Here is a 27217-nt window from a genome sequence, read left to right as displayed (position 1 = left end):
CACTCAATTCTTTCGAGAGAAACTTTTCCTAGAGAAAGGACTCGTTTCTAGAAGCAATTACTTTTGCTTCCAGATCTGAAGTAGGAGGTATACCCAACTGTTTTGGGTATTCTTATGAAGATGTATTTATCCGCTTTGGGTTCGAGCTTATCAGCCTGAAATTTTTTCACATAAGCTTCGCAGCCCCAAACTTTTAAGAAACGACAACTTAGGTTTCTCTAAACGGCGTCGTCTCAACGGAATTGCGTGGTGCCCTTTTTAAAGTGAATGCGGTTGTCTGTAATGCCTAACCCATAAACGATAGTGGTAATTCGATAAGAAACATCATGGTATGCACCATATCCAATAGGGTGCAATTATGATGTTCGGACACACCATCGCACTATGGTGTTCCAGGCGGTATTAATTGTGAAACACTTTCCACAATGTCTTAATTGTGTGCCAAACTCGTAACTCAGATACTCATCTCTATGATCATATCACAGACATTTTATCCTCTTGTCACGACGATCTTCAACTTCACTCTGAAATTACTTGAACCTTTCAATAATTCAGACTTGTGTTTCATCAAGTAAATACACTCAGCATCTACTCAAATCATCTGTGAAGTAAGAATTTAACGATATCCACTACATGCCTCAGCACTCATTGGACTGCACACATCAAAATGTATTACATCCAACAGGTTGCTCTCTTGTTCCATCTTACTGAAAATGAGGCCTTTCAGTCATCTTGCCCATGTGGTATGATTTGCATGTCTCAAGTGATTCAAAATCAAGCGAGTCCAAACTATCCATCTGCATGGAGTTTCTTCATGCATATATACCAATAGACATGGTACGCAAGTCTCAATCTTTTCAAAAACGACTGAGTCCAAAGATCCATCTACATGGAGCTTCTTCATGCGTTCTATACCAATATGACTCAAATGGCAGTGCCACAAGTATGTGGAACTATCATTACTATTTTATATCTTTTGGCACGAACATGTGTATCACTACGATCGAGATTCATTTTAGGTGCAAGACCATTGAAGGCATCATTCAAATAAACAGAGTAACCATTATTCTCCTTAGATGAATAACCGTATTGCGATAAACATAATCCAATCATGCTCAACGCAAACACCAAATCTTTATGGTAGTGGGAGCATGCGATGCTTGATCACATCAACCTTGGAAACACTTCCAACACATATCGTCATCTCACCTTTAGCTAGTCTCCGTTTATTCCGCAGCTTTTATTTCGAGTTACTAACACTTAGCAACCGAACTGGTATCTAATACCCTGGTGCTGCTAGGAGTACTAGTAAAGTACACATTCATATAATGTATATCCAATATACTTCTGTCGACCTTGCCTGCCTTCTCATCTACCAAGTATCTAGGGTAGTTCCGCTTCAGTGACCGTTCCCCTCATTACAGAAGCACTTAGTCTCGGGTTTGGGTTCAACCTTGGGATTCTTCACTAGAGCAGCAAATGACTTGCTGTTTCATGAAGTATCCCTTTTGCCCTTGCCCTTCTTAAACTAGTGGTTTTACTAACCATCAACAATTGATGCTCCTTCTTGATTTCTACTCTCGCGGTGTCAAACATCGCGAATAGCTCAAGGATCATCATAACTATCCCTGATATGTTATAGTTCATCACGAAGCTCTACTAGCTTGGTGGCAGTGACTGTGGAGAACCATCACTATCTCATCTGGGAGATTAACTCCCACTCGATTCAAGCGATTGTGGCACTCAGACAATCTGAGCACATGCTCAATGATTGAGCTTTTCTCCCTTAGTCTGTCGGCTTAAGAAACTTGTCAGAGGTCTCATACCTCTTGACGTGGGCACTAGTCTGAAATCCCAATTTCAGTCTTCGGAACATCTCATATGTTTTGCGACGTTTCAAAACGTCTTTGGTGCCACAATTCTAAACCGTTAGCATTACGCACTGAACTATCATGTAGTTATCAAAACGTGTATGTCAGATGTTTCGCAATATCTACAGACGACGCTGAGGTTCAGCACACCGAGCGGTGCATTAAGGACATAAGCCTTCTGTGCAACAATGAGGACAATCCTCAGTTTACGGACCCAGTCCGCATAATTGCTACTACCAACTTTCAACTAAATTTTCTCTAGGAACATATCTTAAACAGTAGAACTAAAGCGCAAGACATGACATAATTTGCAAAGACTTTTTGACTATGTTCATGATAATTAAGTTCATCTGATTAATGAACTCCCACTCAGATAGACATCCCTCTAGTCATCTAAGTGATACATGATCCGAGTCAAACTAGGCCGTGTCCGATCATCACGTGAGACGGACTAATCATCATCGGTGAACATCTCCATGTTGATCGTATCTCCTATACGACTCATGTTCGACCTTTCGGTCTCTTGTGTTCCGAGGCCATGTCTGTACATGCTAGGCTCGTCAAGTCAACCTAAGTGTTTTGCATGTGTTCCGAGGCCATGTCTGTACATGCTAGGCTCGTCAACACCCGTTGTATTCGAACGTTAGAATCCATCACACCCGATCATCACGTGGTGCTTCGAAACAACGAACCTTCGCAACGGTGCACAGTTAGGGGGAACATGTCTCTTGAAATTTTAGTGAGGGATCATCTTACTTACTACCGTCGTTCTAAGCAAATAAGATGCAAAACATGATAAACATCACATGCAATCAAATAGTGACATGATATGGCCAATATCATTTTGCTCCTTTGATCTCCATCTTCGGGGCACCATGATCATCTTTGTCACCGGCATGACACCATGATCTCCATCATCATGATCTCCATCATTGTGTCTTCATGAAGTTGTCACGCCAACGATTACTTCTACTTCTATGGCTAACGCGCTTAGCAATAAAGTAAAGTAATTTACATGGCGTTATTCAATGACACGCAGGTCATACAAAAAATAAAGACAACTCCTATGGCTCCTGCCGGTTGTCATACTCATCGACATGCAAGTCGTGATTCCTATTACAAGAATATGATCAATCTCATACATCACATATATCATTCATCACATCTTCTGGCCATATCACATCACAAGGCACATGCTGCAAAAACAAGTTAGACGTCCTCTAATTGTTGTTGCAAGTTTTTACGTGGCTTGTATAGGTTTCTAGCAAGAACGTTTCTTACCTACGTAAGACCACAACGTGATATGCCAATTTCTATTTACCCTTCATAAGGACCCTTTTCATCGAATCCGTTCCGACTAAAGTGGGAGAGACAGACACCCGCTAGCCACCTTATGCAACTAGTGCATGTCAGTCGGTGGAACCTGTCTCACGTAAGCGTACGTGTAAGGTCGGTCCGGGCCGCTTCATCCCACAATGCCGCCGAAACAAGATAAGACTAGTAGCGGCAAGAAGAATTGACAACATCGACGCCCACAACTACTTTGTGTTCTACTCGTGCATAGAAGCTACGCATAGACCTAGCTCATGATGCCACTGTTGGGGAACGTAGCAGAAATTCAAAATTTTCTACGCATCACCAAGATCAATCTATGGAGTAATCTAGCAACGAGGGGAAGGAGAGTGCATCTACATACCATTGTAGATCGCGATGCGGAAGCATTGCAAGAACGCGGGTAGGGAGTCGTACTCGTAGCGATTCAGATCACGGTTGATTCCGATCTAAGCACCAAAGAACGGTGCCTCCGCGTTCAACACACGTGCAGCCCGGTGACGTCTCCCACGCCTTGATCCAGCAAGGAGAGAGGGAGAGGTTGGGGAAGACTCCATCCAGCAGCAACACGATGGCGTGGTGGTGATGGAGGAGCGTGGCAATCCCGCAGGGCTTCGCCAAGCACCGCGGGAGAGGAGGAGGAGGGAGAGGGGTAGGGCTGCACCGAAAGAGAGACGTTCTCGTGTGTCTTGGGCAGCCCAAACCTCAACTATATATAGGGGGGAGGGGGCTGCGCCCCCCTCTAGGGTTTCCAGCCCAAGGGCTGGCGGCCAGCCCTAGATCCCATCAAGGGGGGCGGCCAAGGGGAGGAGAGGGGGGGCGCCCCACTAGATGGGCCCTAAGGCCCATCTGGACCTAGGGTTTGCCCCCTCCCACTCTCCCATGCGCCTTGGGCCTTGGTTGGGGGGGCGCACCAGCCCACCTGGGGCTGGTCCCCTCCCACACTTGGCCCACGCAGCCTTCTGGGGCTGGTGGCCCCACTTGGTGGACCTCCGGGACCCTCCCGGTGGTCCCGGTACATTACCGATAACACCCGAAACTTTTCCGGTGACCAAAACAGGACTTCCCATATATAAATCTTTACCTCCGGACCATTCCGGAACTCCTCGTGATGTCCAGGATCTCATCCGGGACTCCGAACAACATTCGGTAACCACGTACATACTTTCCCTATAACCCTAGCGTCATCGAACCTTAAGCGTGTAGACCCTACGGGTTCGGGAACCATGCAGACATGACCGAGACGTTCTCCGGTCAATAACCAACAGCAGGATCTGGATACCCATGTTGGCTCCCACATGTTCCACGATGATCTCATCGGATGAACCACGATGTCGGGGATTCAATCAATCCCGTATACAATTCTCTTTGTCTATCGGTATGTTACTTGCCCGAGATTCGATCGTCGGTATCCCGGTACCTTGTTCAATCTCGTTACCGGCAAGTCTCTTTACTCGTTCCGTAACTCACATCATCCCGTGATCAACTCCTTGGTCACATTGTGCACATTATGATGATGTCCTACCGAGTGGGCCCAGAGATACCTCTCCGTTTACACGGAGTGACAAATCCCAGTCTCGATTCGTGCCAACTCAACAGACACTTTCGGAGATACCTGTAGTGCACCTTTATAGCCACCCAGTTACATTGTGACGTTTGGTACACCCAAAGTATTCCTACGGTATCCGGGAGTTGCACAATCTCATGGTCTAAGGAAATGATACTTGACATTAGAAAAGCTCTGAGCAAACGAACTACACGATCTTGTGCTAGGCTTAGGATTGGGTCTTGTCCATCACATCATTCTCCTAATGATGTGATCCCGTTATCAACGACATCCAATGTCCATGGTCAGGAAACCGTAACCATCTATTGATCAACGAGCTAGTCAACTAGAGGCTTACTAGGGACATGGTGTTGTCTATGTATCCACACATGTATCTGAGTTTCCTATCAATACAATTCTAGCATGGATAATAAATGATTATCATGAACAAGGAAATATAATAATAACCAATTTATTATTGCCTCTAGGGCATATTTCTAACAGAGATAACCAAGAGTGGAGCCGGTGGAGACGAGGATGTGTTACCGAAGTTCCTTCCCTTTGAGAGGAAGTACATCTCTGTTGGAGCAGTGTGGAGGCACAATGCTCCCCAAGAAGCCACTAGGGCCACCGTATTCTCCTCATGCCCTCACACAATGCGAGATGCCGTGATTCCACTATTGGTGCCCTTGGAGGTGGCGACCGAACCTTTACAAACAAGGTTGGGGCAATCTCCACAACTTAATTGGAGGCTCCCAACAACACCACAAAGCTTCACCACAATGGAATATGGCTCCGCGGTGACCTCAACCGTCTAGGTTGCTCATACACCCAAGAGTAACAAGATCCACAAGGGATTAGTGGGGGGGATCAAATTTCTCTTGGTGGAGGTGTAGATCGGGGCCTTCTCAACCAATCCCTAGAAAATCAACAAGCTTGATTGGCTAGGGAGAGATATCGGGCGAAAATGGAACTTTGAGCAACAATGGAGCTTGGGGAGGGAAGAGGTAGTCAACTTGGGGAAGAAGACCCCCCCTTTTATAGTGAGAGGAAGAATCCAACCGTTACCCACTTATTCAGCCCGCGACATGCAGTACTACCGCAGATACCCACGGTACTACCGCAATGACATGCGGTACTACCGCTGGGCAGTGCGGTACTACCGCTTGTGTGGCAGGGGCCAGACGATGCCCTGTTGTCTAAAGCAATGAGCGGTAGAACCGCCGGAGCGGTGCTACCGCAAGGCAGGGTTCCATCTGGGCTGGGAAGGCACGGACTAATAAATTTACATCCGTGGCTACTTCCGCTGAGTTTCGGTCTGTGCAAAAATCCGGCACGGTACTACAGCTCACAGGGAGCGGTACTACCGCGTAGGGTGCGGAAGTAAAAAATTACTTCCGGCCCTACTTCCGCGCATGTCACCGTTCTGGGCTAGAGGCCACGGTACTACCGCGTGCTAGGAGCGGTACTACCGCACGACGCGGTACTATCGCACGACGTGGTACTACCGCTGCCACGGGCGGTACTGCCGTGGACCATTGTGGTACTACTGCTCCCTTGAGCATGATAACCCACAAGTATAGGGGATTGCAACAGTTTTTTCGAGAGTAGAGTATTCAACCCAAATTTATTGATTCGACACAAGCGGAGCCAAAGAATATTCTCAAGTATTAGCAGTTGAGTTGTCAATTCAACCACACCTGGATAACTTAGTATCTGCAGCAAAGTATTTAGTAGCAAAGTAGTATGGAAGTAACGGTAACAGTGGCAACGAAAAAGTAACTAAGCAAAGAGCAATATGTGAAAAGCTCGTAGGCATTGGATCGGTGATGGATAATTATGTCGGATGAGATTATGCATGCAACAGTTATAACATAGGGTGACACAGAACTAGCTCCAATTCATCAATGTAATGTAGGCATGTATTCCGAATATAGTCATACGTGCTTATGGAAAAGAACTTGCATGACATCTTTTGTCCTACCCTCCCGTGGCAGCGGGGTCCTATCGGAAACTAAGGGATATTAAGGCCTCCTTTTGATAGAGTACCGGACCAAAGCATTAACACTTAGTGAATACACGAACTCCTCAAACTGCGGTCATCACCGGGAGTGGTCCCGATTATTGTCACTTCGGGGTTGCCGGATCATAACACATAGTAGGTGACTAATGACTTGCGAGATAGGATCAAGAACTCACATATATTCATGAAAACATAATAGGTTCAGATCTGAAATCATGGCACTCGAGCCCTAGTGACAAGCATTAAGCATCGCAAAGTCATAGCAACATCAATCTCAGAACATAATGGATACTAGGGATCAAGCCCTAACAAAACTAACTCGATTACATGATAAATCTCATCCAACCCATCACCGTCCAGCAAGCCTACGATGGAATTACTCACGCACGGCGGTGAGCATCATGAAATTGGTGATGGAGGAAGGTTGATGATGACGATGGCGACGGATTCCCCTCTCCGGAGCCCCGAACGGACTCCAGATCAGCCCTCCTGAGAGAGTTTAGGGCTTGGCGGCGGCTCCATATCGTAAAACGCAATGAATCCTTCTCTCTGATTTTTTTCTCCCCGAACATGAATATATGGAGTTGGAGTTGAGGTCGGTGGAGCTCCAGGGGGGCACGAGGCGAGGGGGGCACGCCCCCCACCCTCGTGGACAGGGTGTGGGCCCCCTGGTCTTGATTCTTTCGCCAGTATTTTTTATAAATTCCAAAAATATTCTCCGTGAAGTTTCAGGTCATTCCGAGAAGTTTTATTTCTGCACAAAAATAACACCATGGCAATTCTGCTGAAAACAGCGTCAGTCCGGGTTAGTTCCATTCAAATCATGCAAGTTAGAGTCCAAAACAAGGGCAAAAGTGTTTGGAAAAGTAGATACGATGGAGACGTATCAACTCCCCCAAGCTTAAACATTTGCTTGTCATCAAGCAATTCAGTTGATAAACTAGAAGTGATAAAGAAAAACTTTTACAAACTCTGTTTGCTCTTGTTGTTGTAAATATGTAAAGCCAGCATTCAAGTTTTCAGCAAAGATTATGAACTAATCATATTCACAATAACATTTAGGTCTCATGTTTTCTCATATCAATGGCATAATCAACTAGCGAGCAATAATAATAAATCTCGGATGACAACACTTTCTCAAAACAATCATAATATTATATAACAAGATGGTATCTCGCTAGCCCTTTCTGAGACCGCAAAACATAAATGCAGAGCACCTCTGAAGATCAAGGACTGACTAAACATTATAATTCATGGTAAAAGAGTCATAGTCATACTCAATATAAATTAATAGTAATGGATGCAAATGACAGCGGTGCTCTCCAACTGGTGCTTTTTAATAAGAGGATGATGACTCAGCATAAAAGTAAATAGATAGGCCCTTCGCAGAGGGAAGCATGGATTTGTAGAGATGCCAGAGCTCGATTTTAAAGCAGAGATAAATAATATTTTGAGCGGCATACTTTCATTGTCAACATAACAACCGAGAGATCTCGATATCTTCCATGCTACACACATTATAGGCGGTTCCCAAGCAGAATGGTAAAGTTTATACTCCCCCACCACCAACAAGCATCAATCCATGGTTGCCCGAAACAACGGGTGCCTCCAACTAACAACAGTCCTGGGGGAGTTTTGTTTGCAATTATTTTGATTTGGTTTGAGCATGGGACTGAGCATCCCGGTGACCAGCCATTTTCTCATGAGTGAGGAGCAGAGTCCACTCCTCTTGAGAATAACCCACCTAGCATGGAAGATACAGACAGCCCTAGTTGATACATGAGCTATTCGAGCATACAAAACAGAATTTCATTTGAAGGTTTAGGGTTTGGCACATACAAATTTACTTGGAACGGCAGGTAGATACCGCATATAGGAAGGTATGGTGGACTCATATGGAATAACTTTGGGGTTTATGGAAGTGGATGCACAAGCAGTGTTCCCGCTTAGTACAAGTGAAGGCTAGAAAAAGACTGGGAAGCGACCAACTAGAGAGCAAAAACAGTCATGAACATGCATTAAAATTAATAAACATTGAGTGCAAGCATGAGTAGGATATAATCCACCATGAACATAAATGTCGTGGAGGCTATGTTGATTTTGTTCAACTACAAGCGTGAACATGTGCCAAGTCAAGCCACTTGAATCATTCAAAGGAGGATACCACCCTATCATACCACATCACAACTATTTTAATAGCATGTTGGCACGCAAGGTAAACCATTATAAACTCCTAGCTAATTAAGCATGGCATAAGCAACTATAATCTCTAATTGTCATTGCAAACATGTTCATTCATAATAGGCTGAATTAGGAACGATGAACTAATCATATTTACAAAAACAAGAGAGGTCGAGTTCATACCAGCTTTTCTCATCTCAATCAGTCCATCATATATCGTCATTATTGCATTTCACTTGCACAACCGAACGGTGTGGATAATAATAATAGTGCACGTGCAATTGGACTAAGCTGGAATCTGCACGCATTTTAATACACAAGAGAAGACAAGGTAATATGGGCTCTTTGTTAAATCAACAATAATGCATATAAGAGCCACTCAACATTTTCATTATGGTCTTCTCCTCTCGACCCCCAAAGAAAAGAAAGGAAATAAAACTATTTACACGGGAAAGCTCCCAACAAGCAAAAGAAGAACAAGAAATCTTTTTGGGTTTTCTTTTAATTATTACTACTACAGACATGGAAAGTAAACTAGCTAAAAGCTACAACTAATTTTTTTTCTTTGTTTTTCTTAAGGTTTTTCAATCACACAAGAAGAAGGCTAGAAAAAGGAAAATAAACTAGCTTGAATAGTACAATGAAAAAGTATGAGCACCGACAACTAGAATGAGTGTGTGAACATGAATGTAATATCGGTGAGAAATACGTACTCCCCCAAGCTTAGGCTTTTGGCCTAAGTTGGTCTATGCCCATGTATCAAAGTTGTAGCTGGGGTCGTACTGAGATGCAGCAGCTATTGCCTCGTGAGCTACAGCTTGGAGGTGAGCTGCCTCTGTCCCCCTCTCGTACTCGGTCGCCTCCTCCCTAGTTATAGTATATCTCCTTTTTGCCTGGAAGTCAAAGAAAGTAGGAGCAGGGAGAGCAACATGGACAGTGCGGCGCCTGTCAAACATTAGTCGGTATTGGAGGAACTATTTGTTCCTCTCAACAAACTGATGGCGAACCATAGCATTATAATCTAAATAAGCAGGAGGCAATTCCATATCATTTTCATGTATGGGTATCTTAAGAAAATTAGCCACACGGGTTGCATAAATCCCACCAAACAAGTCTCCACTTAAACTATTATTATGCAACCTATGTGCAACAATGGCCCCCAAGTTGTATTGTTTATCTCCTAATATGGCACTCTTGAGAACACTAAGGTCAGGAACACACATGTGACATGCCTCGTCCTTGCCGTTAATGCATCTACCTATAAAGAGAGCAAAATAATGCATAGCAGGAAAATGAATGCTCCCTATGGTAGCTTGTGTTATTTCTCTAGATTCCCCCACAGTGATACTAGCAAGAAAATCTTTAAACTCAGATTTTCGAGGTTCACTAGCACTACCCCATTGCGGGAGTTTACAAGCAGTATTAAAATCTTCTAAGTCCATTGTATAAGATTTACCATAGAGATCAAATAGGACAGTGTGAGAATTGCGTGAAGATGTAAATTTGAACCTTCTCACAAAAGAATCAGTTAGGTGATAATACTGAGGGCACTTATCTAGCATGAAGCCCTCGAGTTCAGCATTACGCACATATGCGTCAAATTCCTCCTTAATTCCTGCTCGGATCATAAAATCTTCTGACAGCCATTCACAAGGCCGCACTTGAGCTTCTCTTGGTAGTTCATGGTCCGGCTCACGTATTGCGGTCCTGGGTCCTTGCTTCCTTGAAGAACCACCTTGGTACATTTTCCTAAACATATTTCTTCCTCTGAAAAATTTCTGAAAATTTTAGTAACTCAAAATAAAAGTGAACCAAACTCAACAAAATTGATAGCAACTACTCCCACAAGTGCCTAGAGACTATATCATGCATTAGAACTACTTGGGACCAAATAAATTTGACATGCAAGCTCAAGAATAGGGTCACCTAAGCAGCAAAAATTTGCAATGAATAAAGCACTAGAACAAAAACTAATTGGACCATTGGAGGAGTCACATACCGAAAAACAATCCCCCAAAGCAGCTTTGTGAATGGAGCTTTGAGCAAGGAGATCGAAAATGGCAGCAAGATGATCTAGAACTCGTGCTTGAGCTAGTGGATGATTTTTTTGGGAGGAAGGAGTGTGTGGGTGCAGGAATAAGTGGAGGGGGGCCACCAGGGGCCCACGAGGCAGGGGGGCCGCCCAGGGGGTGGGCGCGCCCTGGACCCTCGTGGCCAGGTGCTGGCTCCCACTGATGTGTTCTCAGTGCTAAATATTCTTAAATATTCTAGAAAAAATCATATTTCAATTTCAGGGCATTTGGAGAACTTTTATTTTCGGGGTATTTTTTATTGCATGGATAATTCAGAAAACAGACAGAAAATACTATTTTTGCTTTATTTAATCTAAATAACACAAAGTAAAAGGAGGGTACAGAGGGTTGTGCTTTCTAACTTCATACATCTCATGCTCATCAAAAGGAATCCACTAACAAGGTTGATCAAGTCCTGTTAACAAACTCATTCCGAATCGCATGAAACCGAAGAATTTTCGAATAACACTAGGTTACCTCAACGGGGATATGCACATCCCCAACAATAAGAATATCATATTTCTTCTTGACAGTAGGAAGAGGAAATTCAAAACCTCCAATAATAATCGATGGAATTTTTCCAATAGAGTTGATACTGTGGACTTGAGGTTGTTTCCTCGGAAAGTGTACCGTATGCTTATTACCATTAACATGAAAAGTGACATTGCCTTTGTTGCAATCAATAACAGCCCCTGCAGTATTCAAAAAGGGTCTACCAAGGATAATCGACATACTATCATCCTCGGGAATATCAAGAATAACAAAGTCCGTTAAAATAGTAACGTTTGCAACCACAATAGGCACATCCTCACAAATACCGACAGGTATAGCAGTTGATTTATCAGCCATTTGCAAAGATATTTCAGTAGGTGTCAACTTATTCAAATCAAGTCTACGATATAAAGAGAGAGGCATAACACTAACACTTGCTCCAAGATCACATAAAGCAGTTCTAACATAGTTTCTTTTAATGGAGCATGGTATAGTTGGTACTCCTGGATCTCCTAGTTTCTTTGGTATTCCACCCTTAAAAGTATAATTAGCAAGCATGGTGGAAATTTCAGCTTCCGGTATCTTTCTTTTATTAGTAACAATATCCTTCATGTATTTAGCATAAGGATTCATTTTAAGCATATCAGTCAAACGCATACGCAAAAAGATAGGTCAAATCATTTCAGCAAAGCGCTCAAAATCCTCATCATCCTTTTTCTTGGATGGTTTAGGAGGAAAAGGCATGGGTTTCTGAACCCATGGTTCTCTTTCTTTACCGTGCTTCCTAGCAACAAAGTATCTCTTATCATAACGTTGATTCTTTGATTGTGGGTTATCAAGATCAACAGCAGGTTCAATTTCTACATCATTGTTATTGCTAGGTTGAGCATCAACATGAACATTATCATTAACATTATAACTAGGTTCATGTTCATCACCAGATTGTGTTTCAGCATCAGAAATAGAGATATCATTGGGATTCTCAGGTGTGTCAACAACAGGTTCACTAGAAGCATGCAAAGTCCTATCATTTTTCTTTTTCTTCCTTTTAGAAGGACTAGGTCCATCAATATTAGTTCTCTGAGAATCTTGCTCAATTCTCTTAGGGTGGCCTTCAGGATACAAAGGTTCCTGAGTCATTTTACCCCCTCTAGTCATAACTCTAACAGCATTATCATTTTTCTTATTATTTAATTCATTGAGCAAATCATTTTGAGCTTTAAGCACCTGTTCTACTTGAGTGGTAACCATAGAATCATGTTTACTAATGAGTTTAAGTTCACCTTTAACTCTAGACATATAATCACTCAAGTGTTCAATCATATAAGCATTTCGTTTCAATTGTCTACCAGCATAAGCATTGAAGTTTTCTTGTTTAATAATAAAATTATCAAACTCATCTAAGCATTGGCTAGCAGACTTATAACGATGAATATCACCTTCATCAAATCTATAGAGAGAATTTACCTTTACTACCTGTGTCGGGTTATCAAGACCGTGTATTTCTTCAACACGCGGCAAATTAAGACCATGTATTTCTTCAATAGGAGGTAAATTATTAACATCTTCAACTTTAATACCCTTTTCTTTCATAGATTTCTTTGCCTCTTGCATATCTTCAGGACTAAGAAATAGAATACCCCTTTTTTCGGAGTTGGCTTAGGAGTTGGTTCAGGAAGTGTCCAATTATTTTCATTAGTCAACATATTATTCAATAGCAATTCAGCTTGATCAACAGTTCTTTCCCTGAAAACACAACCAACACAACTATCCAGGTGGTCTTTGGAAGCATCGGTTAGTCCATTATAAAAGATATCAAGTATTTCATTTTTCTTGAGAGGATGATCAGGCAAAGCATTAAGTAATTGGAGAAGCCTCCCCCAAGCTTGTGGGAGATTCTCTTCTTCAATTTGCACAAAATTATATATTTCCCTTAAAGCAGCTTGTTTCTTATGAGCGGGGAAATATTTAGCAGAGAAGTAATAAATCATATCCTGGGGACTACGCACACAACCAGGATCAAGAGAATTAAACCATGTTTTAGCATCACCCTTTAATGAGAACGGAAATAATTTAAGGATATAGTAGTAGCGAGCTTTCTCATCATTAGTGAATAGGGTGGCTATATCATTTAATTTAGTAAGATGTGCCACAACAGTTTCAGATTCATAACCATAAAAAGGATCAGATTCAACCAAAGTAATTATCTCAGGATCGACAGAGAAATCATAATCCTTATCAGTAACACAAATAGGTGAAGTAGCAAAAGCAGGGTCATATTTCATTCTAGCATTCAAAGATTTTTCTTTCAGCTTAGCTAATAATTTCTTAAGATCATATCTATCATTGCAAGCAAGAAAGTCTCTAGCAGTTTCTTCATCCATAACATAGCCCTCAGGCACAACAGGCAATTCATATCTAGGGGGAGAATCTTCATCATCACTTTCATCAATATTATCAGTTTCAATAGTTTCATTCTCTCTAGCCCTAGCAAGTTGTTCATCAAGAAATTCACCTAATGGCACAGTAGTATCAAGCATAGAAGTAGTTTCATCATAAGTGTCATGCATAGCAGAAGTGGCATCATCAATAACATGCGACATATCAGAATTAATAGCAGAAGCAGGTTTAGGTGTCGCAAGCTTACTCAAAACAGAAGGAGAATCAAGTGCAGAGCTAGATGGCAGTTCCTTACCTCCCCTCGTAGTTGAGGGATAAATCTTGGTTTTTTCATCTTTCAAGTTCCTCATAGTGACCAGCAGATATAAATCCCAAGTGACTCAAAGAATAGAGCTATGCTCCCCGGCAACGGCGCCAGAAAATAGTCTTGATAACCCACAAGTATAGGGGATCGCAACAGTTTTCGAGGGTAGAGTATTCAACCCAAATTTATTGATTCGACACAAGGGGAGCCAAAGAATATTATCAAGTATTAGCAGTTGAGTTGTCAATTCAACCACACCTGGATAACTTAGTATCTGCAGCAAAGTATTTAGTAGCAAAGTAGTATGGAAGTAACGGTAACAGTGGCAACGAAAAAGTAACTAAGCAAAGAGCAATATGTAAGTTCGTAGGCATTGGATCAGTGATGGATAATTATGTCGGATGCGATTATTCATGCAACAGTTATAACATAGGGTGACACAGAACTAGCTTCAATTCATCAATGTAATGTAGGCATGTATTCCGAAGATAGTCATACGTGCTTATGGAAAAGAACTTGCATGACATCTTTTGTCCTACCCTCCCGTGGCAGCGGGGTCCTATCGGAAACTAAGGGATATTAAGGCCTCCTTTTAATAGAGTACTGGACCAAAGCATTAACACTTAGTGAATACACGAACTCCTCAAACTACGGTCATCACCGGGAGTGGTCCCGATTATTGTCACTTCGGGGTTGCCGAATCATAACACATAGTAGGTGACTAATGACTTGCAAGATAGGATCAAGAACTCACATATATTCATGAAAACATAATAGGTTCAGATCTGAAATCATGGCACTCGGGCCCTAGTGACAAGCATTAAGCATAGCAAAGTCATAGCAACATCAATCTCAGAACATAATGGATACTAGGGATCAAACCCTAACAAAACTAACTCGATTACATGATAAATCTCATCCAACTCATCACCGTCCAGCAAGCCTACGATGGACTTACTCACGCACGGCGGTGAGCATCACCAAATTGGTGATGGAGGAAGGTTGATGATGACGATAGCGACGGATTCCCCTCTCCGGAGCCCCGAACGGACTCTAGATCAGCCCTCCCGAGAGAGTTTAAGGCTTGGCGGCGGCTCCGTATCGTAAAACGCAATGAATCCTTCTCTCTGATTTTTTTTCTCCCCGAACGTGAATATATGGAGTTGGAATTGAGGTCGGTGGAGCTCCAGGGGGACCACGAGGCAGGGGGCGCGCCCAGGGGGCAAGCGTGCCCCCACCCTCGTGGACAGGGTGTGGGCCCCCTGGTCTTGATTCTTTCGCCAGTATTTTTTATAAATTCCAAAAATATTCTCCGTGAAGTTTCAGGTCATTCCGAGAACTTTTATTTCTGCACAAAAATAACACCATGGCAATTCTGCTGAAAACAACGTCAGACCGGGTTAGTTCCATTCAAATCATGCAAGTTAGAGTCCAAAACAAGGGCAAAAGTATTTGGAAAAGTAGATACGATGGAGACGTATTAGAGCAGTACTACCGCACGCCACAAAACATTAGCACTTGGAAGCCTTCATCTTTGCAACAACAAGGGAAACGACCGGTGCTCCAATGAAGCGAAGGAAAGGTGGTCCAAAGGAACAGATGTGTGCGTGCTGATTCTACCCTAACCTTTCCAAAGCGGACCCCCTCTTAATAGTACGGCTTTTTTAAGACTCAATTCCACCGAAAAGAAACATAGAGAAACGCCGTCTTCGATAGGCTCCGAGGGGCACCGAATCGTCTTGTGCCTAGACATGAGATATCTGAAATGCTCAATGCACACGATTAGTCCGCAAATGCATTGTCATCAATCACCAAAACCACTCAGGGAGAAATATGCCCTTACGCATGTAGAGAGATAGGTTTGGCAATGCAACTCACGGTAGTATTGGTCGGGTGCATTTGCACGTATATATGGTGTACAATGTGGGCCTCAACCTCTACTATACAAAGACTAGGAGGTGGGCCAGGATATACAATATACATGCAAAACCAGATATTCAACATGTATAAAATAAAGAAAAGCACGTGAAGCTTTCTCAGAACCGATAGAAGGTTCAACAAGCCGGTCTTGAAAGCTCCCGAAACCACTCACTGACGCACTTATTACTTTATTTATTGTTTCCTCTAAGGCCCTTCCCAGTGCTCCAAGGTGTACCGGTGCTAAGAGTGCCACATAGGCAAAAAAGTGATGTGGCCGAGCAATTAAGAGGGGAGAGAGCATTATGGTGACCCCAGGAGGAAACGATTCTAAGCGCGTGGACCTATGCAAAATGACTATCAACCAATGCATGAAGGTGTTTTGGTGTTAAAACATTAAATGAGGGAGGTTTAGCTACAAAAGTTAAGCACCAATGCATTGGGGAGAGTAGTTGCTAAGCTTTTTAATGCATTTAGCACCCTACCTTAGCACCAAAGCATTGGAAGAGGCCTAAGGTGAGATAGACGGATGTTTCACAATAAGCAAGGTATAGTTTTCCGTCAAGGAAACGAGATCTCCTAATTGGCACTTATAGCGCAGCAAGGTTAATAATACATCCATCAATCGACTATAGGAAGTTGCCACATTATTTGTAACTAACCTAGTCACGTATAGTAGTAGTAAATTATAAATATGTATTATTTTAATAATCACCGGCCCATCTTACAACCTTATAAAGTGTCTTGGAGCTTGTGCTATAGATGGCTCTTATGGCCTTCTCGGAAGTCCTCCAATTGCTCAAAACTCCACAAATCCAGCTTCTTTTCGTGGCTTCTCGCTCCATGCAGCATTTCCTTTCGTTCAGGAGTTAAATCAGCTTCTACATCGTCATCTTGGGCTAGCAGCAATTGTTGGGTTGTCTACGATCATACTGGGCCGGTTGGAACGAGCCTAGATGGCTGCCGAGGGGAGACGTGGTACATGTTCGTAGCGACAGTTGGCTCTCGAGGGGATGAATCGTTTTCTTTTGCGTTGCTGGATGAAACGTTTTGTTTGGCGGTGGCACTTTGGCTGTAATATGGGTGAACCCTGATTCTCTTTTTTGTGAAGCTGGCCCGACCTCGCTCTTGATTTTTGCACTAGGATCCATCGTAACTTCCTGAAGCTAGCTTTTGGCAGCTATTCCGTTCGGCTCAGCTCCGCACGAGAAGTTTGTGAAGCGTGGAGTGGGAGGACTTTAGAACACACCCTTAACCTACAACTCACTTCCCTTCTCTCTCATTTTTTGGAGGGGTTCCTTCTCTCTCATCTTCTCAAAACAAAGGTATATGGTATTTAAACTCTTATAGACTGCCTAAGATATTGTACTTGTTGTTAGGCTTGTGGTGCTCACTTGTGTGCTATATGGGCGACGGCCCATGAGCGCATTTGACCACACATTTTAGGGCATTGCCATTGACAATTGACCGTGAAAGGTGAAAAAACAAACAGATGAACTTGAAAAGAGTACATATCGTTTTAAAATAATTATAAATTTGAAAAAATCACGAAAAATGTTCTTAAGAAAAAATTTCAGAAAATTGAAAAAGATTTTGCAATTGGAAAAAAGTCACGAATCTAGAAAAAGTTTGCGAATTTGAGAAAAGTTCATGCATTTGAAAAAAGAAAAATGGGAAACAAAAAATATGAAAAATAAAAAGGAAAAATTAGGCCAAAAATCTAGAAAGTTTATTTTTAGTATTTTACACTAAATTCTTTTGTTTTCGATGTTCAATCAAACCATCTTTTTTAAAGATGGAATCTTCCTCTGGGCTCTCATATTCGTCGTGTGAGTCTTCCTCTAAAGTCCCATATTTTGCCTCTGCACTTTCACCGGGCTCTTCCGAGTCTTCCTCTAGAGTTTCATATTCATCCTCTTGGGTCCTATATTTGCTCTTTGGGCTCCCATATTCCTTTTCTGAGTCTTTCTCTAAAGTTTGTCTCCAAAAAAAGAGTCTTTCTCTAAAGCCCTATATTTGTTCTTTGGGTTCCCATATTCATCTTTTAGGGTTTCATATTCATACTCGTCCTAAAAAAGAAACGAATAAACTGATGGAAAACCCTATCTGTCGCTCTCTGCGGCGAACTGTCGGGCAATCGCACAGAGCAGCGACGCGAGCGACCTACATGGGCCAGCCCACTTCCATATATACACAGTGCATCCAATCGGTCTTGGGAACCTTCCCCATGAACCGTTTTTTTTCTTGTGTTGTTTCTTTTTTGGTTCTTTTGGTTTTCTATTGTTTTTTCTTTTCCTTATTTTCATTTCTCTTTCTCTTTTTTTCGGTTTCTTTTTCTTTTTTCAAGTTTATTTTTCTTTTTATTAACGTGTTCAGAAATTTAAAATTTAAGCATTTTTCAAAAATTTGTTCAAATTTCCAAAAATGTTCTTGTTTTCAAATTTTGTTCCAAAATTCCAAAAATATAGAGAATTCAAAAAATACTAGAATTTCGAAACTTGTTCACATTTTCAAATTTTGTTCATAAATTCAAAATTTATTCAGAAATTTCAAAAATTGTTTTCCAAATTTTGTTCGTGTTTTCAAAAATTGATCATTTTTCAAAATTGTTCGGAATGTTAATTTTTGTTCTGGAAATTTGTTCGGAACCTTAATTTTTGTTCTTATTTTTCCAAAATTTGTTCATCATGTTCGTGTTTTCAAAAGTTTGGAGTTAAAAAATTGTCCATGTTAATTTTTGTTCTCCTTTTTTCTTTAAATTTTTTCATATTTGAGAATGTGTTCCAATTTTTTAAAGTTTGTTCATCTTTGCGAAAAAGTTATCATTTTTTTAAAAATTGTTCACAGATTCAAAAGATGCTTGCGTATAATAAAATCTTTGCGGAGTTCAAAAAATGTTAGTGTTTCCAAATTTCGTTTGGAATTTTGAAAAATGTTTTAAAAAATTGTTCACATATTATAAATATATTTGGGATTTCAATTTTGTTTTTCTTTGAAAAATGCGGAATAAAAATGGTTTGGAATTCCAAAACTTATTTTGATTTTTGAAACAATATTCGGCATTAAATTTTATTTCCAAAACTTTCAAGAAACGTTCGTAAATGTGTAAAGATTATTTTAAATGTGGTGCTGAGATGAGCTTAGACAAATCTCGTTTCCAGTAAAACAGCAGTAGCCTAGGACGCGTAAGTCGTGTGTACGATTCATGGCAGCCCATTCGCGGGTCCTCTGTGCGCGTCTGCGTGCCGTTGGACGCAAAGAGCGTCCAATAGGAGCTCCCTAAACTGACGGAAGGCTCTTCACAGGAACGTAGGAGTAGGCCGAGCAAGGGAAACGGCCTGCTGGTGACTATAGCTGACAAATAAAGCCCATAAGCCGAGAAGAAGCCCACACACGCCAACTTGGACTGAGGGGCTGCCAGGGCAAACCCGCCGCCGCCGCCGTACGCAGGGAAACCGCAGCAGCATCAAGGGCAGCCGGCGGCACCGCGACTCCAGCCTCCCTTTTCCTCCCAGCTGACCTAGCTTTCTCGCGTGCTCAGCGATGGGCGTCGAATCGGCGCAGCCAACCCCCGCCGCCACCGCCGAGCAGGCCCAGGATCTCATCGACGTAAGCCCCAAACCTCCCCTACTTCCCTTGCTCGTATGCTCTGTTTTTTCGCATCGGGGTGGACTGTTACTGACGGGAGCGGTGGGCTTTGATTGTGCTGCTCTGCCAGGCCGCGAGGTACGACGAGCTGGAAGACGTCGTCGCCCTCTTCTCCGCCGGTGTCCCCCTCGACTCCGCAGATTCGCAAGGCCGAACGGGTTGGTTTGGTTCCCCCTGTTCAAGTTCGACTGTCTGCGTTGCTCTTAGTTTTCTGTTCAGATACTTTTCTTATGTTATTATATGTCTGTGTGGTGTATGAAGCTGCCATGTATACATATTAGGCTGTCTGCCATACGAAGTTCTGAGCACATCAATACACTATCTGGGTTGATTATAAAGTTATGATGTCTCTGGCTTGAATTAGAGTAGATCAACAGAAGCCCAATGTATAATGAATAGATTGTCTTTTAATTTCTCTTGCAAGTTTCTTAAAAATGGAGTACCAGGATATCTTTTCCATGTTGTTCTTCTTATTAAGCCACCAAGTGCAAGCTACATATCGTAATTTAACTATATAAACTCTCTGAAAACCGACATCTTTCAGATTCATTTGAAATTCAGTGACAAACTTGATAATTCAACCAAACATTCTTGTAGACTGCTTTCGTTTTAGATTGATCTCCTAGACTAAATAGTGAGGTACCTAACCATTTCCTCATCACTGTCAGCTCTTCATATGGCTTCTGCCAATGGGCATCTTGCTGTGGTGGAGTACTTGATTCAGAATGGAGCGGTAAGAAGGCTGCTGTTCTTTTATGTCTGTTTACATTATTGAGTTGCAGAGTAGAGTTCACCGTAGATTGTATTCACAGCTCAGTGTTAAATATATACACGCCGAAGCACATAACGGCAGCTAGGTTGTTACCAACAGAATCTGCTATACAGACGGGAGCATGGGCTTTGTGCGTGACACCGGAAACGGTCACTCGCGTGGAGCTGTAGACGTGGCAGCCGACTCCCCCCCCCCCCAGGCCGCAGTCAAAACGGGATTTGCGAGGATGTAAGTCATTGAAGACGATCCTCGGTAAGCCTTTGGTGAAGATACGTGTGGACCTTGGCATCGCCAATGCTACATGTTCGCGAACGAAGTGCAGGTCGACCTTCACATGATTAGTGGTGTTGAACCGGGCCGCTGGAGAGGTACATTGTTGCAGAGCACAACGGTGGCTCGATGGAGCTCAATGAGACGCTAATGGAGCCAGCAAGACTTGGCGACGACATTTGCCATGACGCGGTATTCTGCTTCTACGCTAGAACGAGACACAATGGATCGGTGACAAGCTTGCCGTCGGTGGTGGAGAGTTTGGCGCGGGCGTCGAGGGGGTGGAGATGGGTCGACGGTTGAGCATGCCGGCACGGTCCAATATCTCAAGCGCATTCTAATGATGCGAGAAAAATAGACCGGCATAGAAGCGTTGGAGTTCACGCCGAGGAAGTGGTGTAGGTCGTTGAGGTCAGTCATGGTGAACTCAGGATGGAGCGAGCCGCTGACAAAGCGCAGTAGGCTAGAGGAGCTCGCCATTAGGATTATGCCATCCATGTATAGCAGCGCATAGGCAGTGGACGAGTCGTGATGGAGGATGAAGAGTGAGCTGTCGCTCCTGGAGGCGGTGAAGCCGAGCGTGAGGCGATGTATGGTGAAGCGAGCAAACCAAGCCTGAGGCGCCTGCTTGATGCCGTAGAGGGAGCACTAGGGTTTGCATACGGGCGGTTCGTTTCGATGAAGCTGGTGAGTTGGGCGCTATAAACGATCTCATTGAGAACCCCATGAAGAAACGCATTCTTCACGTCGAGTTGATGGATCGGCCATGAGCCGGTGACTACGAGGCTGAGGGCGAACGGAATCGTGGGCGGCTTACAGATGGGGCCGAAGGTCTCGGAGTAGTCCACGCCCTTGTGTTGCGTGAAGCCTCGAAGAACCCAATGTGCTTTTTGACAAGCAAGAGAGCTGCCGGAGTTGAACTTGTGCCTGTAAATCCACTTGCCACTTACAACATTCTCACCTATAGGTCGAGGCACCAAACACCACGTATTATTCTGTAACAGTGCCTTATATTCCTCGCGCAGTGCATCATATCAGTTTGGATCCTCAAGGGCAGAGCGATATGAGGCAGGTATGGGAGTGAGACGTCATGGCGATGTCAAATGGCTCTTTATGAAGGGGAAAAACTGATTTTCGGCGGGTGCGCATGCTATGACTATTTTGTGGAGAAATAGGGGTGGCTTTGGGAGAGATAATGGGGAGACGCGACAGGTCACTAGAGGTAGGGAAAAGGTAACAGGGGCTGCGTAGGGCCGCGGTATGTCGGCTGCAGCGGGAACGCGTGTAGAACCGTGTGGCGAAAGGCGAGGGGGATGCGGGTGTGGTGTGTGTGGGTGGGGTCCGCGGGGCGGGAGCAGGAGAATCTAACAGGGGACGTGCGTGATTTGAGAGCCTGGTGGGTGCAGGCGGGCTGGCAGTCGAGCAGATTATGACTTCGGTTCTCTCTCTCTCTATGTACAGGGCGATGGACCATATTGACCGCTATTACGAGCCTTTGGAACAGGATGTCGCATGGTGACATTCCGACGTAATCGTCCTCTAGATATACGGTTCCATCTCCAACGAGCTCTATGATGTCATCAAGTCACTAGATAACACCGCCATCTCCTACGACAACCAACCTGGTCGCATGATTTATCTTGACGTCGAGTTCCGCAACACCACCCAAGGTGATCTGCGTATCGATGAATACAACCACCCGGCTCAAGGCCCTGGCCGACACCCTCGGTGACGTTGATGAGCCAGTGACAGCTCGCACGCTGACTCTCCAGATGATCTGCGGCCACTCGCGCCGCTTCCAGATTATGGCTTTCGTCCTTCCAATGCAGGCCCCCTCCCCAGCTTCGTCCAGGCGCTTGCGTCTCCTGCTGGAGGTCACCCTCGACACCCGTGACCGCACCGAGGGCACCTTCGTGCTCGTCATTGGCATCTATTGTAGCGGTGACAAGTCCAACAACGCCAGCTCCTCTAGTGGTGCCTTTGCTGACCAGGGATCCTCCCGCCACTTCGGGCGATCATGGCCGGTCCAGTGGCTCCAGCTTCGGCGGCGGCGGTTCCAACTACTGTGCCGTGCCTGTGGACATGGTCCCGGCAATGGTGGTCGTCGCCAGCTGCTGCAGCAAGGTGGTCAAACGCCTTGGATGGGGTACTTTGATCCTCAGAGTGCTCCCGTCCCGCCAACTGGTCGCGCTCTTTGGTTCCCACCGAACGCCGCTGGCTTCCTTGGGCCACACCCTGGCGCCTCTGATTAAGCGTGCCCGGTCTTCTACTTGGGCCCCAACCTACGCTGTAGGCGTCTCCCCAGCCGTCATCTACTCCAAAAGTCAGCATGCTGAACGCCTCCATGAGCAACCTCTCGCTCTAGCATCCGGGCGCCGCCTATTGGTACCTCGACACCGACGCCTTGTCTCACATCTCCGGGAGCATAGGTAACCTCACCAAAATTTATGATGTTTTAGTGCAGCATCTTCTTCACATCATGGTCGGCAACAGATCCTCTCTCCCTATCTCATGTCGACAACACCCATCTTCCAGCAACCCCTTCCACCTCATGTTTTAGTTTCTTCTAACATCATTATATGTTTCATTTTCGTACGCAAGTTTACTTGTGATACTTCTTATTCCATTGAATTTGACCCCGCTGGTTTTGCTGTGATGAACCTAGCCAGCTGGACGCTGCTTATGAGATCCAATATCCTTGGCCCACTATACCCATTCTTCGGCTCCGGTGCCATCGCTCTCACCACCGTTGCCAGACAGCGGTGCTGTAGCTGTTGGATCTCATGAGCAGCGTCCGGGTGGCTAGGTCCTTCATAGAAAACCAGCGGGATAAAATTCAATGGAACAAGAATTATCATACTAGTAAACTTGCATATGGAAATTAAATTCTAAACGATGTTAGAAGAAACTAAAATATGATGAAGGTGGAAGGGTGGGGTGGAAGATGGGTGTAGCCGAAGGGAGAGAGGATCCGTGGCTGACCAGGATGTGAGGAAGATGCTCCACTGAAACATCATAAATTTTGTTTGAGGTTACATGTGTTTCCCGAGATGTGAGACGAGGCGCTGGTGTCGAGGTGTCAATCGGCGGCGGCGGGTTGCTGGCTTGGTCCCACGATGGTGTAGGCGGCGGCTGTGGAGGCGCATATGGCGTCAACTGTGGGCCAGAGTAGAAGACAGACTGGGTACGCTTGAGCATGGCGTTGGGGCGTTGCCTGAGGACGGCGTTCGGTGGGAACCAGATGGGGGGAAGGGAGCACTCCAGGGAGCAAAGTAGCCCATCTAGGGCGTCTGACCACCTTGCTGCTGCCGCTGGGGACGGCCCCGTTGCCTCGGCCACGGTGTGGTCGTCGGAGTCGTCGTCGCTGGACCGGCCACGATCGCCCGGAGGGACTGAGGGAGCTCGATCAGCAGAGGCACCACCAGAGTTGCCGCAAATGCCAATGACGAACGTGAAGGTGCCTTTGCGCCTGGACAAAGGTGGAGAAGGGGGTCTGCATTGGCAGGACGGAGGCCATAATTTGGAAGAGGCGCCAGAGGCCGCGGATCATCTGTAGAGACAACGAGTGGTCGGTCACTGGCTCGACGACTTTATTGAGGGGGTCTGCCAGGGCAATGAGCCGGCGGTAGTATTCGCCGTTGCGCAGATCGCCTTGGGTAGTGTTGTGGAACTCGGCGCTGTGATGGATCACGCTGCCAGGTTGATTGTCGTAGGAGTTCAGCTGGCTCCGGGTGCGAAAGGCGGTGTTGTCCATAGACTTGATGACATCATAGAGGTCGTCAGAGATAGCCGTATATCCAGAGGAGGATGGTGATGTCGGTCTGGCGCCATGCGACATCCTGTTCCAGGGGCTCCGATTAGTGGTGAATGTGGCCCTCGGCATACATAGAGAGAACACATCTCATAATCTGCCGCCATTTGGAGAAATTGTTGGCGGCAAGATCCAGCTTGAGAGTTGAGGAAGTGCTCGATGTTCAGCTGGTGCATGGAAGGCAGGCTGGAGAATGAGGCGCTAGGCCGGAGCATGCTGATCGATCGGCAGGGCGATGGCGTAGGAGGGAGCCGTGGCTACCTGCATGATTGGTTGTTACAACAGAATCCGCTATACGGACGGTAGCATGGGCTACCTGCATGATTCCGGAAACGATCGATCGGTGGAGGAGTGGAGGTGTAGACGTGGCTGACGACTTGTTCCAACATATTGTACCAGATAAAATATATTCAGTACTTTTGTTTTGAACTTTGTTCCTCTGGGTAGATGAAGTTATCTTATGGATGTGAACTGAACTTGCGTATTTCATAAGAATTCCATGTTATAGTGATAACCGTTGTTTTATGACTGTGCAATTGGACTACAGAATGTTAACTCTACAAACTTGGAGAAGAACACGCCTCTCCACTGGGCATGCCTCAATGGACATACAGAGGTATTTCAGTTGCCTCACTATTCTAATAGTGGTTTTCATGCACCGATCTAAATACATAATGACACGAATGCTTATAAAAACAACCTTCCAGGTAATCAAGGCTTTGATATGTGCTGGGGCTATCGTAAGTGCGCTGAACAGGTATGTTAAAATCTAAATGACCACACCAGAAGAAGTGGTGGTTTGATTGTGAAATACATTCTGCAGGATGTATTAGATCTTTCTTACTTAGTGGTGTCTGTGTTATAAAGACATAATTTGGTATTCTGCAGCCATGAGAAAACCCCTATGGATGAGGCACTGACCCTTGGAAAGATGGAAGTGGTCGATGCAATCGGTGCAGCAGTAGCTCAAGCAGAGCTCAATGGTGTTACTGTCTCCTAAGCAGATTTGACATTCTCCTTGTGCGATGGATGACGATGATCTGCCACCCTCGTCTTTTTTCGCCACCGTTTCTTCCCGTCTGTGTCGCTTAAGATGCTGATATGCTAGTATGTGGGGCATCAGGGTGTGTTGAGCCAAGAGTTAACTATCATCTGTGTCTGCAATCACCTGTTAGTGTCAAATGCCCTGAAAGTCTGGCTGCTGACTATGTGTGCAGCAGTCAGATGTACTATCTTGTTCTATAAGGTTGCAGGTGTCTGGTAAGGCCATCGACTTGTGCTGCTGAACTAATTCATTTCTCGCGCAATCTCCTAGATAGATGATCCCTGTGTTTACAGTTTACAGTGAGCTGACATTTGCATTTATGGTTTCTTGTGTTTGTGTTGATCCCTTTCAGCGTTCAAATACACAGTATCAGTTATCAACTTATCCTTATGTTTCTGATGTTATTATGTATACTTGTGTTGCTTGTTGAGTTGCAAACTGAATCCATGAACTATATGGCACGATGGCCTCCCACTGTACATCTGGGCCATGTATCTGAATCATGTTTGTGCCCCTCTGAAAGCAACAGGATAGAGCCCGCTGCCTAGCAAACTCAAGACACCACCCAGAAAGATCATGGCAGTCCACGAGGCAAAAATACCAGTCATGGTTGGTTGGCCCATTTCTTTGTCAAAATTCAACCTCCAAAAAAAAGGCAGATCCTTCAGACTGTGTGCCCACTCTCACTATGTCGAATTCAGGTCGCTGTGGCCTATATAGCTACACCCGGTCTCACTCTCACTTTGTCAAAATCCAAGGGGCACTTGCGGCAGGCGTGTTTTGCCAGACTGACGCACCACTCGCCAACCGGGTCAAGTGTTTAGGTCGCTCTCTTGATCTGATCGGCCAACCAAGGTCAGTGTCGCGGCTAGAACAAGACGACAAGGAGGAAGGAGAGCTTCTGACGGAAGAAACTTATTAACGAGGGGCCACAGGGCAGACGACGACATGCCGTCGGCGTTCGTAATAAAGGTCACGGGCTCACGGCAGGGAGCCCGTCGCCTTCCTCGCTGCCCCGGTTACTTCCGGACACGAACGCGACGGCGGCGACGAGGGTAATCACATCCACACAATCGATGCCGCTGCCGCGGGTGGCCCGTGATGCAGTCGTCGGTCGGTCGAGCCGCACCATGACCATGTCACGTAGGAACACGCCGCCCGGCGGCAACGGCGCCGCCCCGATGCCAGGCGCGTCACCTGATCGATCGGTTTTCGTCATGAATGCGCGATGTGGCAGTGGCACCGCGGAGGTCGACGCAGTCGGCGGCTTGACGTCCTCCGTTCATTTCTCTCTACGTACGACTGTATGTATGTAGCAGGACATGGACACGGAGGGCGGCAGCAAAGCAGTTACCACTCTGCTGATCTGCTGCTGCTTTGACGTTTATCTCCTCGACTCGGATCGCTGCTGCTTTGACGTTTATCTCCTCGACTCGGATCGCTGCTGATCACCAGGGAAGAGCACTGCTGAAGCCTGAGGGCACACGTACTTGGGCGCAGTGATATATGTGCCTGCCACCCCATGACGCACGT

At 44.9% G+C, this 27217-nt stretch overlaps 1 protein-coding gene across 1 annotated transcript; it reads left to right on the top strand.

Moving 5' to 3' along the window:
- Nucleotides 1–19525: 19525 nt before the first annotated feature.
- LOC109733242 (uncharacterized) lies at nucleotides 19526–26074 on the top strand. The gene is made up of 6 exons (XM_020292443.4): nucleotides 19526–19747; nucleotides 19857–19944; nucleotides 20455–20519; nucleotides 25187–25255; nucleotides 25347–25396; nucleotides 25528–26074. Exons 1-6 carry the CDS (start codon nucleotides 19682–19684, stop codon nucleotides 25637–25639), a joined length of 450 nt encoding a protein of 149 aa, XP_020148032.1. The 5' UTR covers nucleotides 19526–19681; the 3' UTR covers nucleotides 25640–26074.
- The last annotated feature ends 1143 nt before the right edge of the window (nucleotides 26075–27217 follow it).

Source organism: Aegilops tauschii, chromosome 2, assembly GCF_002575655.3.
Source record: "Aegilops tauschii subsp. strangulata cultivar AL8/78 chromosome 2, Aet v6.0, whole genome shotgun sequence".
NCBI lineage: Eukaryota > Viridiplantae > Streptophyta > Magnoliopsida > Poales > Poaceae > Aegilops > Aegilops tauschii.
This window is presented reverse-complemented; position numbering and strand designations above follow the sequence as displayed.